The 13,556-nt window shown below is 41.5% G+C and overlaps 5 protein-coding genes across 5 annotated transcripts; 4 read left to right on the forward strand and 1 right to left on the reverse strand.

Annotated features, from left to right (window-relative positions):
* Window positions 1-149: 149 nt before the first annotated feature.
* LOC311351062 (uncharacterized protein) lies at window positions 150-3,475 on the reverse strand. The gene is made up of 4 exons (XM_084471143.1): window positions 3,423-3,475; window positions 2,437-3,146; window positions 1,887-2,318; window positions 150-1,784 (listed from the first exon to the last, which is right to left on the reverse strand). Exons 2-4 carry the CDS (start codon window positions 2,690-2,692, stop codon window positions 913-915), a joined length of 1,560 nt encoding a protein of 519 aa, XP_084327269.1. The 5' UTR covers window positions 2,693-3,146; window positions 3,423-3,475; the 3' UTR covers window positions 150-912.
* Window positions 3,476-3,973: 498 nt separating this feature from the next.
* Window positions 3,974-5,134, forward strand: LOC311351328 (trypsin-3; the record flags this gene model as incomplete). The annotated part of the gene is made up of 5 exons (XM_084471445.1): window positions 3,974-4,015; window positions 4,139-4,301; window positions 4,434-4,687; window positions 4,773-4,909; window positions 4,985-5,134. The coding sequence occupies exons 1-5, from the start codon at window positions 3,976-3,978 to the stop codon at window positions 5,132-5,134; spliced, it is 744 nt and encodes a 247-aa protein (XP_084327571.1). The 5' UTR covers window positions 3,974-3,975.
* A 1,819-nt stretch (window positions 5,135-6,953) lies between these two features.
* LOC311351202 (trypsin-3-like) lies at window positions 6,954-7,950 on the forward strand. Its single transcript, XM_084471301.1, has 4 exons — window positions 6,954-7,082; window positions 7,245-7,498; window positions 7,584-7,720; window positions 7,798-7,950. The coding sequence occupies exons 2-4, from the start codon at window positions 7,369-7,371 to the stop codon at window positions 7,945-7,947; spliced, it is 417 nt and encodes a 138-aa protein (XP_084327427.1). The 5' UTR covers window positions 6,954-7,082; window positions 7,245-7,368; the 3' UTR covers window positions 7,948-7,950.
* Window positions 7,951-9,515: 1,565 nt separating this feature from the next.
* Window positions 9,516-10,732, forward strand: LOC311351483 (trypsin-3-like; the record flags this gene model as incomplete). Its single annotated transcript, XM_084471631.1, has 5 exons — window positions 9,516-9,555; window positions 9,704-9,866; window positions 10,029-10,282; window positions 10,368-10,504; window positions 10,580-10,732. The coding sequence occupies 5 exons, from the start codon at window positions 9,516-9,518 to the stop codon at window positions 10,727-10,729; spliced, it is 744 nt and encodes a 247-aa protein (XP_084327757.1). The 3' UTR covers window positions 10,730-10,732.
* A 1,565-nt stretch (window positions 10,733-12,297) lies between these two features.
* Window positions 12,298-13,511, forward strand: LOC311351597 (trypsin-3-like; the record flags this gene model as incomplete). Its single annotated transcript, XM_084471770.1, has 5 exons — window positions 12,298-12,337; window positions 12,486-12,648; window positions 12,811-13,064; window positions 13,150-13,286; window positions 13,362-13,511. The coding sequence occupies 5 exons, from the start codon at window positions 12,298-12,300 to the stop codon at window positions 13,509-13,511; spliced, it is 744 nt and encodes a 247-aa protein (XP_084327896.1).
* Between the last annotated feature and the right edge of the window lie 45 nt (window positions 13,512-13,556).

Raw genomic sequence — 13,556 nt, forward strand, 5'->3', positions numbered from 1 at the left:
ACTTGTGAACTGAACTGGTACAGGTCACTGGACACCTTTAACACGTAGAAGAGACGCAACGTGCGCTTACCGGTTTCGTTTGTATATTATAGTTTACTTTATTACAGTTTCATTTATATATTGCTGCCAATATTTACAAAATAAAAAAGGAGCGAAATTGAACGCAGGTACTTTCTAGCGACCTACGTGCATACTGATAATATTGCATGCAATGCATAGCCAGACATACATCTTTATATTATCATTATCATCTCAGTACTAAAATATCAAAGCCTACAGAAACACAGTTAATGTGTTTAAGGTCCTCGAGGACAAAGTGTTCAGTGGGAGGCAAATATGGTATTTTATCACATTCTTTAAATATGTTTGTCTAAAACAAGCATGGGACAACAAAAAAGTTACAGACAACAAAAATGTTTTTCTTTTGTCCAAAATCTTTGAGGAATGTTTATGTTAAACGGTTATCAAAGCACAGGCATATATTTATTAACAATATACTATCTGTATCTCCATATTCAATAAGTTCTGCAGAATACATGACAATGTTACGCATGTCTATCTACAGCATTCATAAAGTAGTTACTAGGAGTTTCATGACTGCTATATAGAACAGCCTTTCAAACAAATTTTATTTTAAACATCAACAACTTATTTAAAGGTATTGAAAGCCTCTCTCACAAGTGTTCATTCTATAGAACTAATGCAGTGGGACGAAATTGTATTTAATGGCATATAGTTCAGGGTTTTACTTTGCACATCTCTGTTAAAAGTAAAACAATTTGGGTAGAAAATAAGCATTCATGGTATATCATAGATATAGATACAATGAGTAAAATACCACTCTCAATTCAGGTCAAATTTGACACAGGAATAGATACCCTTGATTGAAAGTTTGTTTAGTCTCTTGCATTATCAACGCCGTCTCCTACGTCTATGTTCTACAGTTCTTCCTCGCCTTGGCCTCTGGCCAGTTCCATTCACGGCTGTATTCCGATCCAAATTAAAAGTATCATGTGCATCTCCTGGAGTTGATTGGGGAACCACTGCTACAGCCGACTGATCGTTCAAGTGTTGAAAAGGCTTTGGCTGCGGTTTTGTTGGCTGGTTATACTGTGACTGCTGTTTTGCTACATGTAAGTGCTGAAGATGCTCTTGTGTTTGCTGTGGGTGTTGTAGGGGATCTATTGGGGTTTGCTGTGTTTCCAGTTGTTGGAGAGGCGAAGGTTGTGATGACAAGTGTGGTTGTGACAGGGTAGCCTGCTGCTGCTGAACACGATGCGGTTGTGATGATGTTTGCTGCTGCGACTCAAGCACTCCCAGGAGTCTTTGCAAGAGGATATTGTTTTGTTGTAGACTGGATGCTAACATCTCTTGGGAGGCCACCAGTGTTTTCATGTCACGCCTGAAACCTTCCCCAAACTCCATCAGGCTCTTCTCCACCCGATCACCGAGCTGAAGAGCTGCATCTCCCAGGCCGTGCAGCTCGTCCTCCAGCCAGGAGCTGCGGGGCTGCGTCTCCAGAGGCCCCTGCTGTGCTCCGAGCGACGGTGGGCTGGGCTGTGGGCTTCCATTGAGAAAAGGTGCGCTGTAGAGTGGGGAAGGGGGCAGCCATCGCTCCGAGGGAGGGGGAGGTCCAATGCCCAGACTGAGTCCCAACCCCAGTTTATCCTCCATGCTGTGTTCTGGTCCCTCACAGTCTGGTTCTCCCACCTCTCTCTCCCGCTCAACATTGTCCTCCTCTTCCTTCTCCAAACCATCTCGTTCAGACCCGTCCCCAGTTCCAACTGAAAAACAGAAACAATATATTCTAGAGATGTAGATAATTGATAAATAACTAGTGCATCTTCATACAATTCAAGCAATTTTTATCTCGTGCTGGTTCCTACCTGCTTCAGAGTCTGTCAAGCATGGAAAGCTAGCCTTTGGTCTGGAGCTCTGCTTCTGTCTGGCCTGTTGAAGCCGAGGGCTCGACTGCGACTGAGAAGGTCTTCCGAGTAATAAAGCCCCTCTGCTGGAGGGCAGGTAACAGCTGCGATGGCGAGCGTCTGCCAGCCTTCCGCCGTTTCGTCTCTTCAGGTCATCCCACCGCTTCTTCACCTCCCGCAGGGTGCGGGGGACTCTGGACACAGCGTTGACCCTCTCCAAGATTCCCGCCCAGATGCGTTCTCTCTCCCGGCGGCGCAGCCTCCCCGCCGGGCCAAAGAGCTCACCCTCGCACCGAGTCACCTCGGACACCAGCACCTCCAGCTCTGCACCGCTGAAGCGACTCTTCCTTTTACTGGCACCACCAGCAGCCAAGGCAGCAGACATTCCTCTGCCTGCAAAGAACAAAAGATGTGGCTTTGGTAGAAGGAACAAAGGAAAGTAAATAGCGCACAATAATCTCTTTTGGCGTTGTCTACTTGCAAAATTATGATTCCTGTTGATTTTGCTCACTTTGTTCAATAGACATGAGTTCATCTGAGGACATCCCTGGCGCCATGATGTTTGGATGCACCACTACGACATTGAAAGGGAGGCCCCCAGGTAGTCCACTGTTCTGGTCACAGCTTCCCTCAGAGTCATCATCCTCCCTTGGGAAGCCATCTTCAGAGACTCCTCCACCGAATGGGCCCTCTGGAGACTCCACTTTAATGTGCATGGGAGGTGATTGCTCATACAGCAGCCCCCCCTCCTCGTAGTACTCGGTCATGAGTCAGGTGAGTTGTGCAGAGGAACCGACTGGAAAGCCACTTCCTGACTTTTGCTCCATTAATAAAAGTTTTCCGTATTTACTAACTTACTTCTATGTAAATAAGCACTGCTATATACATCATGTTAAAATATGTACGAACCGAGTTATAATACTAAGCATACCGACTACCAAGGGGACGCTCACATTCATATGAATACGACTTAAGAATTGCCTAGAGAATCCTTTCATTTTTATCATGTTTCGAATCAATGTAGGTTAATAAAAATCGACATTGCCCGAATGTCAAATTTAGCCAATCAATGGACATCTTTGGATGTCTATAGAGCTTTAAATCCTCGAAAACGAAATTGTCATATAATAAATAGATATAAAGTTCAAGGACATGAAAAATCCAAAGCGCTGCGTATAACCAGTCAGTAGTCTTTCCAGAAGTAGTAGATGTTCGAGATTGCTGCAATGCAAAAAAAACAATAAAATTTTACATATGTCCATGACATTAATTAAAACAATATCAGAAACTCCTTACGACTTTAGTATATTGTCGCATTGATGAGTGTTTTTTCTGTAGTACATCCGCAATGGTTGCGCATTCCGCATATATTAGGTGCTGATCTTGCATTGTAGCTAGCTAATACACCACCACACGAACAAGGGGCAATCACTCTTGGAACTGTATTACACTAGAAATGAATACAAATAGCGATTACACATGCCTTGTTTTGCTTACCTCAAGTAAACTGCAAACCAAAACAAACTCACATTTGGTGCAGCTGTTAGCTTCTCTGCCAATACAAAATCGGAATACAGTCGCTTCCGATTGACGTCACCCAAGGGGTATATTCAAGTGCGAAAAAAAAGTTCGTTAAATAAATATATTTTATCAAAGGTATCCCCCTCATATCAATTTATAAGTCGCATATGTGAGTTTAAATAACCCAGTGACTAATTATCTTCAAGTAATCGATAGTTGTGTCATGTTTAACTGTGCATCTACATCTGCACAGTTAATTTGGATATACATTTCAGATCATGGCCATTGTTAATATTGTGATGTCCACTCCAGACCGTGTAATTCGTATATATTTATTAAAAGTACAGCAGATGGGAATTATGTTCTATCTTCCCACACCTTGCTCTCTGTGGCCATTCTTCCATTTCCCAGACAAGGTAATAAGTAATCAACAGGCAAATCCTTGAGCATGTGAGATAAGGAGGTTCATGGTTGGGTATATAAGACCCACTCTAGCTGCTGCTGGATGTAGTCGCTCTACGAAGCAATCATGAAGTACTTCATCTTATTTGCCCTCTTTGCTGCGGCTTGTAAGTTCTTGTTTAATTATCCACTTTTTCTCTGCCAATGAAAATTTTCTTATTAAACACTTATATTTGTTATTGTGATGTATATTGTGAGGTAAAAATGCATCCTTTTGTTTTGTATTCAAGTCGCTGCCCCCCTGGAGGATGAGGATGACAAGATCGTCGGGGGATACGAGTGCAGGAAGCACTCTGCTGCCTACCAGGTGTCTCTGACCTCCGGCTACCACTTCTGTGGTGGCTCCCTGATCTCCAGCACCTGGGTGGTATCCGCTGCTCACTGCTACAAGTCGTGAGTAAAAATCCAACAGAAAAAACATCTAAGAATGGATATCTCAATACTCACAGGCAGCTAGGGGAAAACAATGTATGATGGATTCAAACTCAGTCACCTCAACCCAGTTTTAAACCTTCTTTCCTGCAGCCGCATTCAGGTGCGTCTCGGAGAGCACAACATCGCTACCAACGAGGGCACAGAGCAGTTCATCAACTCTGTGAAGGTCATCAAGCACCCCAGATACAGCAGCCGCAACATGGATAACGACATCATGCTGATCAAGCTGAGCAAGCCCGCCACCCTGAACAGCTACGTCCGCGCCGTGTCCCTGCCCTCCAGCTGTGCCGGCTCTGGAAGCCGTTGTCTGATCTCTGGATGGGGAAACACCCTCGCCTCTGGCTGTAAGAGCACTGCCAACCAAACATGTGGATCTGGTTTCCCATCACCAGGTCATGTTAAACCAGAACTGCTCTCCTGTCCCTTCAGCTAACTACCCCGACCGTCTGATGTGCCTGGATGCCCCCATCCTGAGTGACAGCAGCTGCAAGAGTGCATACCCCGGACAGATCACCTCCAACATGTTCTGTGCTGGATTCCTCGAGGGAGGCAAGGACTCCTGCCAGGTATGGAAAAATGACAGCCTTCTGTCTAACTCACTAATTCTTGGCCAGTAGCTGATCCTGATGTTTGTGTCTCAGGGTGACTCCGGTGGCCCCGTGGTGTGCAACGGGCAGCTCCAGGGAGTGGTGTCCTGGGGGTATGGCTGTGCCCAGAGGAACAAGCCTGGTGTCTACGCCAAGGTCTGCAACTACAACTCCTGGATCAGGAGCACCATGTCCTCCAACTAAACTAACATTGCTTTACTGATGATTCAAACTAACATGTCATGTTTAACTAACATGTCATGTTAAATTAATAAATGATAAATGATTCAAAATCAATTGAATGCTGACTGTGTATTGCTTTTTTACTGATGTATTTGTTAAGAGCAGTAATGAAAAAAAATTCACCAACATCATTCATGACCTTGTTGTTGAGCGAGCTTAAATGTTGAAACACAAATACACATATGTCAGGGTAGGCCCAACTAGAATTAGATTTATTTAAATAAAAGAAAAAAAGTATTAAAAAACGAAAACATTTATTGTTTTGATGATTAAGGTAATGGTACAGAACTGGTCTCTATTAACATATTTCACATACAGTACCTCCATACTCTGACTGTTAAGGGCAAAGTATGTATGCCTTTAAGCAAGATGTAATGCCCCAAATCACAAGTTGTAAAAAGAACATGAGATGTAAATAATAAGATAACAGTTTAAATAGAAAGTAGGCCTATATCACATCATTGAAGAAATATATTTGAAAGCAATGTTTGCTACAATAATACATTTGCATATAAGCAAAACAATTAAAATACAATAATAATAAATTAAGCGGTTAATTTTATGACCTGCAAGACAAAAAACATGATCATTCATGAGTATAGGATGGTTTGTATGAAAATAAGTTAATATTTATGTGACTTATATGAGGTATTGTCAATATAAGCCTCCAAAAAACTTATCCTTACAGTATAAAAAAAATCTATAAGAAGCAAGCATCTCAAAGAAATATTTCAATAGTGCATACTTGAAAAAAAAATAAAGTAAAATAATTCATGAGAAAGGTGGCAAAATAATAATCTTCTAAGAAAGGCAAACTAATAATATACATTGTTCTACAAAAGGTAAATGTGATCTCACAGTATCCTTATGTCTCCTGTCAATTCAAATCGCCAAATATGTGAAAAGGAACAATATACATGAATGCAATATATAAATTGATGTTTAACAATCCCCACATAGTGCAAAGAACTGCACTTATGCAATACATGTGTTTTGATTCTCAGATACTTTCATTTTTTATTTAGAAGAGTGCATTTATTGAAAACAAAATGTGGAGACTTGGGTTAAGTGAGAACATTTAATAAAAAAATAAGGTTATCTGTTATAATCAAATTATTAGGCCAATTTCCCCACTCAACAGCAATGTATCACGCAAACGAAAGAATACCCATGCAAAAAATATATATTTTGAAAATATGCTTTTTTTCTTAGTTCAAATAATGCAGTAATGTTACAAAACACAAGTTATAATCATGGCCATTGTTTGTTACTTGTCTGAGAAATCAATGTTATTAGTGATAATGTTATTAAAATGTACATTGTTTTATCAATCGAGATAGTATATTGACGTAAGACTGCCAGATATAGTTCCTATGGAAAATGTATGAATCTTAATCAATGGTATTGATCGGCTGCCAGATGGGATTTCACACACTTGCTATTTGAAAAGCTGACATGCAAGTAAAAGCGTGGCCTTGGTCACAGAGATACTGAATGGAAGTTTTTGCTATAAAAGGGACGGCACAGTACTGCATTTTACTGACATCACCATGAAGGCCTTCATTCTCCTGGCTCTGTTCGCAGTTGCATGTGAGTACAACAACTAAAGAACTTAACATTGTAATTTGTAATGCTGCCAAGCTAAATGTGAACATTTTAAGACAACTTTGATTCCATTACCTGTACTGATAACAGTAAACATTTTCAACACTTGTCAAACCCTGACTACATGATATTCTCCATCAGTCGCCGCCCCCCTGGAGGATGAGGATGACAAGATTGTGGGGGGATACGAGTGCAGGAAGCACTCGGCTGCCTACCAGGTGTCTCTGACCTCCGGCTACCACTTCTGTGGTGGCTCGCTGATCTCCAGCACCTGGGTGGTATCTGCTGCTCACTGCTACAAGTCGTGAGTAAACCTCCACCAGAAAAATCATCCTATGAACCTATTACCATCAAACCCTACTCACACTTCTGTGGAGAATGGAGGTCCATGGAGATCTAATACTCAGCTAGGTGAAAACAACGGATGTTGGATTCCAACTATTACCTCAACCCTTCGTTTCTGCAGCCGCATTCAGGTGCGTCTCGGAGAGCACAACATCGCTATCAACGAGGGCACAGAGCAGTTCATCAACTCTGTGAAGGTCATCAAGCACCCCAGATACAGCAGCCGCAACCTGGATAACGACATCATGCTGATCAAGCTGAGCAAGCCCGCCACCCTGAACAGCTACGTCCGCGCCGTGTCCCTGCCCTCCAGCTGTGCCGGCTCTGGAAGCCGTTGTCTGATCTCTGGATGGGGAAACACCCTCGCCTCTGGCTGTAAGAGCACTGCCAACCAAACATGTGGATCTGGTTTCCCATCACCAGGTCATGTTAAACCAGAACTGCTCTCCTGTCCCTTCAGCTAACTCCCCCGACCGTCTGATGTGCCTGGATGCCCCCATCCTGAGTGACAGCAGCTGCAAGAGTGCATACCCCGGACAGATCACCTCCAACATGTTCTGTGCTGGATTCCTCGAGGGAGGCAAGGACTCCTGCCAGGTATAGAAAGAGGACAGCCTTCTGTCTAACTCACTGCAAGTCTTGGCCAGTAGCTGATCCTGATGTTTGTGTCTCAGGGTGACTCCGGTGGCCCCGTGGTGTGCAACGGGCAGCTCCAGGGAGTGGTGTCCTGGGGGTATGGCTGTGCCCAGAGGAACAAGCCTGGTGTCTACGCCAAGGTCTGCAACTACAACTCCTGGATCAGGAGCACCATGTCCTCCAACTAAACTAACATTGCTTTACTGTAACTGACATGTCATGTTTAATGAATAAAATTATTCAAAATCAATTGAATGCTGACTGTGTATTGCTTTTTTATTGATGTATTTGTTAAGAGCAGTAATGAAAAAAAATTCACCAACATCATTCATGACCTTGTTGAGCGAGCTTAAATGTTGAAACACAATGACACATATGTCAGGGTAGTCCCAACTAGAAATAGATTTCTTTAAATAAACAAAAATATGTATTATGAAAAAAACAAAACATTGATTGTATTGATGATTAAGGTAATAGTAAAGAACTGGTCTCTATTAACGTATTTTACATACAGTACCTCCATGCTCTGACTATAAAGGGCAAAGTATGTATGCCTTTAAGCAAGATGTAATGCCCCAAATCACAAGTTGCAAAAAGAACATGTAAATAATAAGATAACAGTTTAAATAGAAACTAGGTCTAAATCACATCATTGAAGAAATACATTTGAAAGTAGGTTTTGCTACTATAAGACATTTGCATACAAGCAAAAATATATAAATAAAATAAGCAGTTAATTTTATGACCTGCAAGAAAAAAATCTAACTATAATTCATAGAGTATAGGATGGTTTGCATGAAAATAAGTTCATATTTATGTGACTTATATAAGATATTGTCAATATAAACCTCCAAATTAAACTTATCCTTACAGTATAAAAAATCTATGGGAAGCAATCATCTCAAAGAAATATGTCAATAGTGCATACTTGACAAAAAATGTAAGCAAAATAATTAATGAGAAAGCTGGCGAAATAACCATCTTTTAAGAAAGGCATACTAATAATATACATTGTTCTACAAAAGATAAATGTGATCTCACAGGATCCTTATGTCACCTCATTCAGTCTTGTCTCATGTCAATTGGAATCACCAAATATGTGTAAACGAACAATATACATTAATGCAATATATAAATTGATGTTTGACTATCCCCATAAAGTGCAAAGACCTGCACTAATGCAATACATGTGTTTTTATTGTCAGATACTTAATGTTTTTATTTATTTACCCTTATTGAAAACAAAATGTAGAGACTTGGGGTAAGAGAGAACATTTTATAAAAAAAATAAGGTTATCTATTATAGTCACATTATTAGGCTAATTTCCCCACTCAACAGCAATGTATCATGCAAAAAAAAGAAATAACCCATGCAAAAAATATATATTCTGAAAATATACTTTTCTTTTTTTAAATAATGCAGTTATTTTATAAAACCGAAGTTATAATCATGGCCATTGCTTTTTAATTGTCTGAGAAATCAATTTTATTAGTAATAATGTTAAAATGTACATTGTTTAATCAGTTGCGATAGTATATTGTCGTAAGACTGCCAGATATAGTTCCTATGGAAAATATATGAATCTTAATCAATGGTATTGATCGGCTGCCAGATGGGATTTCACACACTTGCTATTTGAAAAGCTGACATGTAAGTAAAAGCGTGGCCTTGGTCACACAGATACTGAATGTAAGTTGTTGCTATAAAAGGGACGGCACGGTACTCCATTTCACTGAACTACAGCCACACATTACCATGAAGGCTTTCATTCTCCTGGCTCTGTTTGCAGCTGCATGTGAGTACAACAACTAAAGAACTTTACATTGTAATGCTGCCAAGCTAAATATGAACATTTTAAGACAGCTTTGATTCCATTACCTGTACTGATAACAGTAAACATTTTCAACACTAGTCAACCCTGACTACATGATATTCTCCATCAGTCGCTGCCCCCCTGGAGGATGAGGATGACAAGATTGTGGGGGGATACGAGTGCAGGAAGCACTCGGCTGCCTACCAGGTGTCTCTGACCTCCGGCTACCACTTCTGTGGTGGCTCGCTGATCTCCAGCACCTGGGTGGTATCTGCTGCTCACTGCTACAAGTCGTGAGTAAACCTCCACCAGAAAAATCATCCTATGAACCTATTACCATCAAACCCTACTCACACTTCTGTGGAGAATGGAGGTCCATGGAGATCTAATACTCAGCTAGGTGAAAACAACGGATGTTGGATTCCAACTATTACCTCAACCCTTCTTTTCTGCAGCCGCATTCAGGTGCGTCTCGGAGAGCACAACATCGCTATCAACGAGGGCACAGAGCAGTTCATCAACTCTGTGAAGGTCATCAAGCACCCCAGATACAGCAGCCGCAACCTGGATAACGACATCATGCTGATCAAGCTGAGCAAGCCCGCCACCCTGAACAGCTACGTCCGCGCCGTGTCCCTGCCCTCCAGCTGTGCCGGCTCTGGAAGCCGTTGTCTGATCTCTGGATGGGGAAACACCCTCGCCTCTGGCTGTAAGAGCACTGCCAACCAAACATGTGGATCTGGTTTCCCATCACCAGGTCATGTTAAACCAGAACTGCTCTCCTGTCCCTTCAGCTAACTCCCCTGACCGTCTGATGTGCCTGGATGCCCCCATCCTGAGTGACAGCAGCTGCAAGAGTGCATACCCCGGACAGATCACCTCCAACATGTTCTGTGCTGGATTCCTCGAGGGAGGCAAGGACTCCTGCCAGGTATAGAAAGAGGACAGCCTTCTGTCTAACTCACTAATTCTTGGCCAGTAGCTGATCCTGATGTTTGTGTCTCAGGGTGACTCCGGTGGCCCCGTGGTGTGCAACGGGCAGCTCCAGGGAGTGGTGTCCTGGGGGTATGGCTGTGCCCAGAGGAACAAGCCTGGTGTCTACGCCAAGGTCTGCAACTACAACTCCTGGATCAGGAGCACCATGTCCTCCAACTAAACTAACATTGCTTTACTGTAACTGACATGTCATGTTTAATGAATAAAATTATTCAAAATCAATTGAATGCTGACTGTGTATTGCTTTTTTATTGATGTATTTGTTAAGAGCAGTAATGAAAAAAAATTCACCAACATCATTCATGACCTTGTTGAGCGAGCTTAAATGTTGAAACACAATGACACATATGTCAGGGTAGTCCCAACTAGAAATAGATTTCTTTAAATAAACAAAAATATGTATTATGAAAAAAACAAAACATTGATTGTATTGATGATTAAGGTAATAGTAAAGAACTGGTCTCTATTAACGTATTTTACATACAGTACCTCCATGCTCTGACTATAAAGGGCAAAGTATGTATGCCTTTAAGCAAGATGTAATGCCCCAAATCACAAGTTGCAAAAAGAACATGTAAATAATAAGATAACAGTTTAAATAGAAACTAGGTCTAAATCACATCATTGAAGAAATACATTTGAAAGTAGGTTTTGCTACTATAAGACATTTGCATACAAGCAAAAATATATAAATAAAATAAGCAGTTAATTTTATGACCTGCAAGAAAAAAATCTAACTATAATTCATAGAGTATAGGATGGTTTGCATGAAAATAAGTTCATATTTATGTGACTTATATAAGATATTGTCAATATAAACCTCCAAATTAAACTTATCCTTACAGTATAAAAAATCTATGGGAAGCAATCATCTCAAAGAAATATGTCAATAGTGCATACTTGACAAAAAATGTAAGCAAAATAATTAATGAGAAAGCTGGCGAAATAACCATCTTTTAAGAAAGGCATACTAATAATATACATTGTTCTACAAAAGATAAATGTGATCTCACAGGATCCTTATGTCACCTCATTCAGTCTTGTCTCATGTCAATTGGAATCACCAAATATGTGTAAACGAACAATATACATTAATGCAATATATAAATTGATGTTTGACTATCCCCATAAAGTGCAAAGACCTGCACTAATGCAATACATGTGTTTTTATTGTCAGATACTTAATGTTTTTATTTATTTACCCTTATTGAAAACAAAATGTAGAGACTTGGGGTAAGAGAGAACATTTTATAAAAAAAATAAGGTTATCTATTATAGTCACATTATTAGGCTAATTTCCCCACTCAACAGCAATGTATCATGCAAAAAAAAGAAATAACCCATGCAAAAAATATATATTCTGAAAATATACTTTTCTTTTTTTAAATAATGCAGTTATTTTATAAAACCGAAGTTATAATCATGGCCATTGCTTTTTAATTGTCTGAGAAATCAATTTTATTAGTAATAATGTTAAAATGTACATTGTTTAATCAGTTGCGATAGTATATTGTCGTAAGACTGCCAGATATAGTTCCTATGGAAAATATATGAATCTTAATCAATGGTATTGATCGGCTGCCAGATGGGATTTCACACACTTGCTATTTGAAAAGCTGACATGTAAGTAAAAGCGTGGCCTTGGTCACACAGATACTGAATGTAAGTTGTTGCTATAAAAGGGACGGCACGGTACTCCATTTCACTGAACTACAGCCACACATTACCATGAAGGCTTTCATTCTCCTGGCTCTGTTTGCAGCTGCATGTGAGTACAACAACTAAAGAACTTTACATTGTAATGCTGCCAAGCTAAATATGAACATTTTAAGACAGCTTTGATTCCATTACCTGTACTGATAACAGTAAACATTTTCAACACTAGTCAACCCTGACTACATGATATTCTCCATCAGTCGCTGCCCCCCTGGAGGATGAGGATGACAAGATTGTGGGGGGATACGAGTGCAGGAAGCACTCGGCTGCCTACCAGGTGTCTCTGACCTCCGGCTACCACTTCTGTGGTGGCTCGCTGATCTCCAGCACCTGGGTGGTATCTGCTGCTCACTGCTACAAGTCGTGAGTAAACCTCCACCAGAAAAATCATCCTATGAACCTATTACCATCAAACCCTACTCACACTTCTGTGGAGAATGGAGGTCCATGGAGATCTAATACTCAGCTAGGTGAAAACAACGGATGTTGGATTCCAACTATTACCTCAACCCTTCTTTTCTGCAGCCGCATTCAGGTGCGTCTCGGAGAGCACAACATCGCTATCAACGAGGGCACAGAGCAGTTCATCAACTCTGTGAAGGTCATCAAGCACCCCAGATACAGCAGCCGCAACCTGGATAACGACATCATGCTGATCAAGCTGAGCAAGCCCGCCACCCTGAACAGCTACGTCCGCGCCGTGTCCCTGCCCTCCAGCTGTGCCGGCTCTGGAAGCCGTTGTCTGATCTCTGGATGGGGAAACACCCTCGCCTCTGGCTGTAAGAGCACTGCCAACCAAACATGTGGATCTGGTTTCCCATCACCAGGTCATGTTAAACCAGAACTGCTCTCCTGTCCCTTCAGCTAACTCCCCTGACCGTCTGATGTGCCTGGATGCCCCCATCCTGAGTGACAGCAGCTGCAAGAGTGCATACCCCGGACAGATCACCTCCAACATGTTCTGTGCTGGATTCCTCGAGGGAGGCAAGGACTCCTGCCAGGTATAGAAAGAGGACAGCCTTCTGTCTAACTCACTAATTCTTGGCCAGTAGCTGATCCTGATGTTTGTGTCTCAGGGTGACTCCGGTGGCCCCGTGGTGTGCAACGGGCAGCTCCAGGGAGTGGTGTCCTGGGGGTATGGCTGTGCCCAGAGGAACAAGCCTGGTGTCTACGCCAAGGTCTGCAACTACAACTCCTGGATCAGGAGCACCATGTCCTCCAACTAAGTTAAACACTTTCATTTAACATGTTCAGTGTCTCTGTTGTTTAGT

Source organism: Micromesistius poutassou (genome assembly GCF_964030765.1).
Source record: "Micromesistius poutassou genome assembly, chromosome: 8".
In the NCBI taxonomy this organism is placed as follows: domain Eukaryota; kingdom Metazoa; phylum Chordata; class Actinopteri; order Gadiformes; family Gadidae; genus Micromesistius; species Micromesistius poutassou.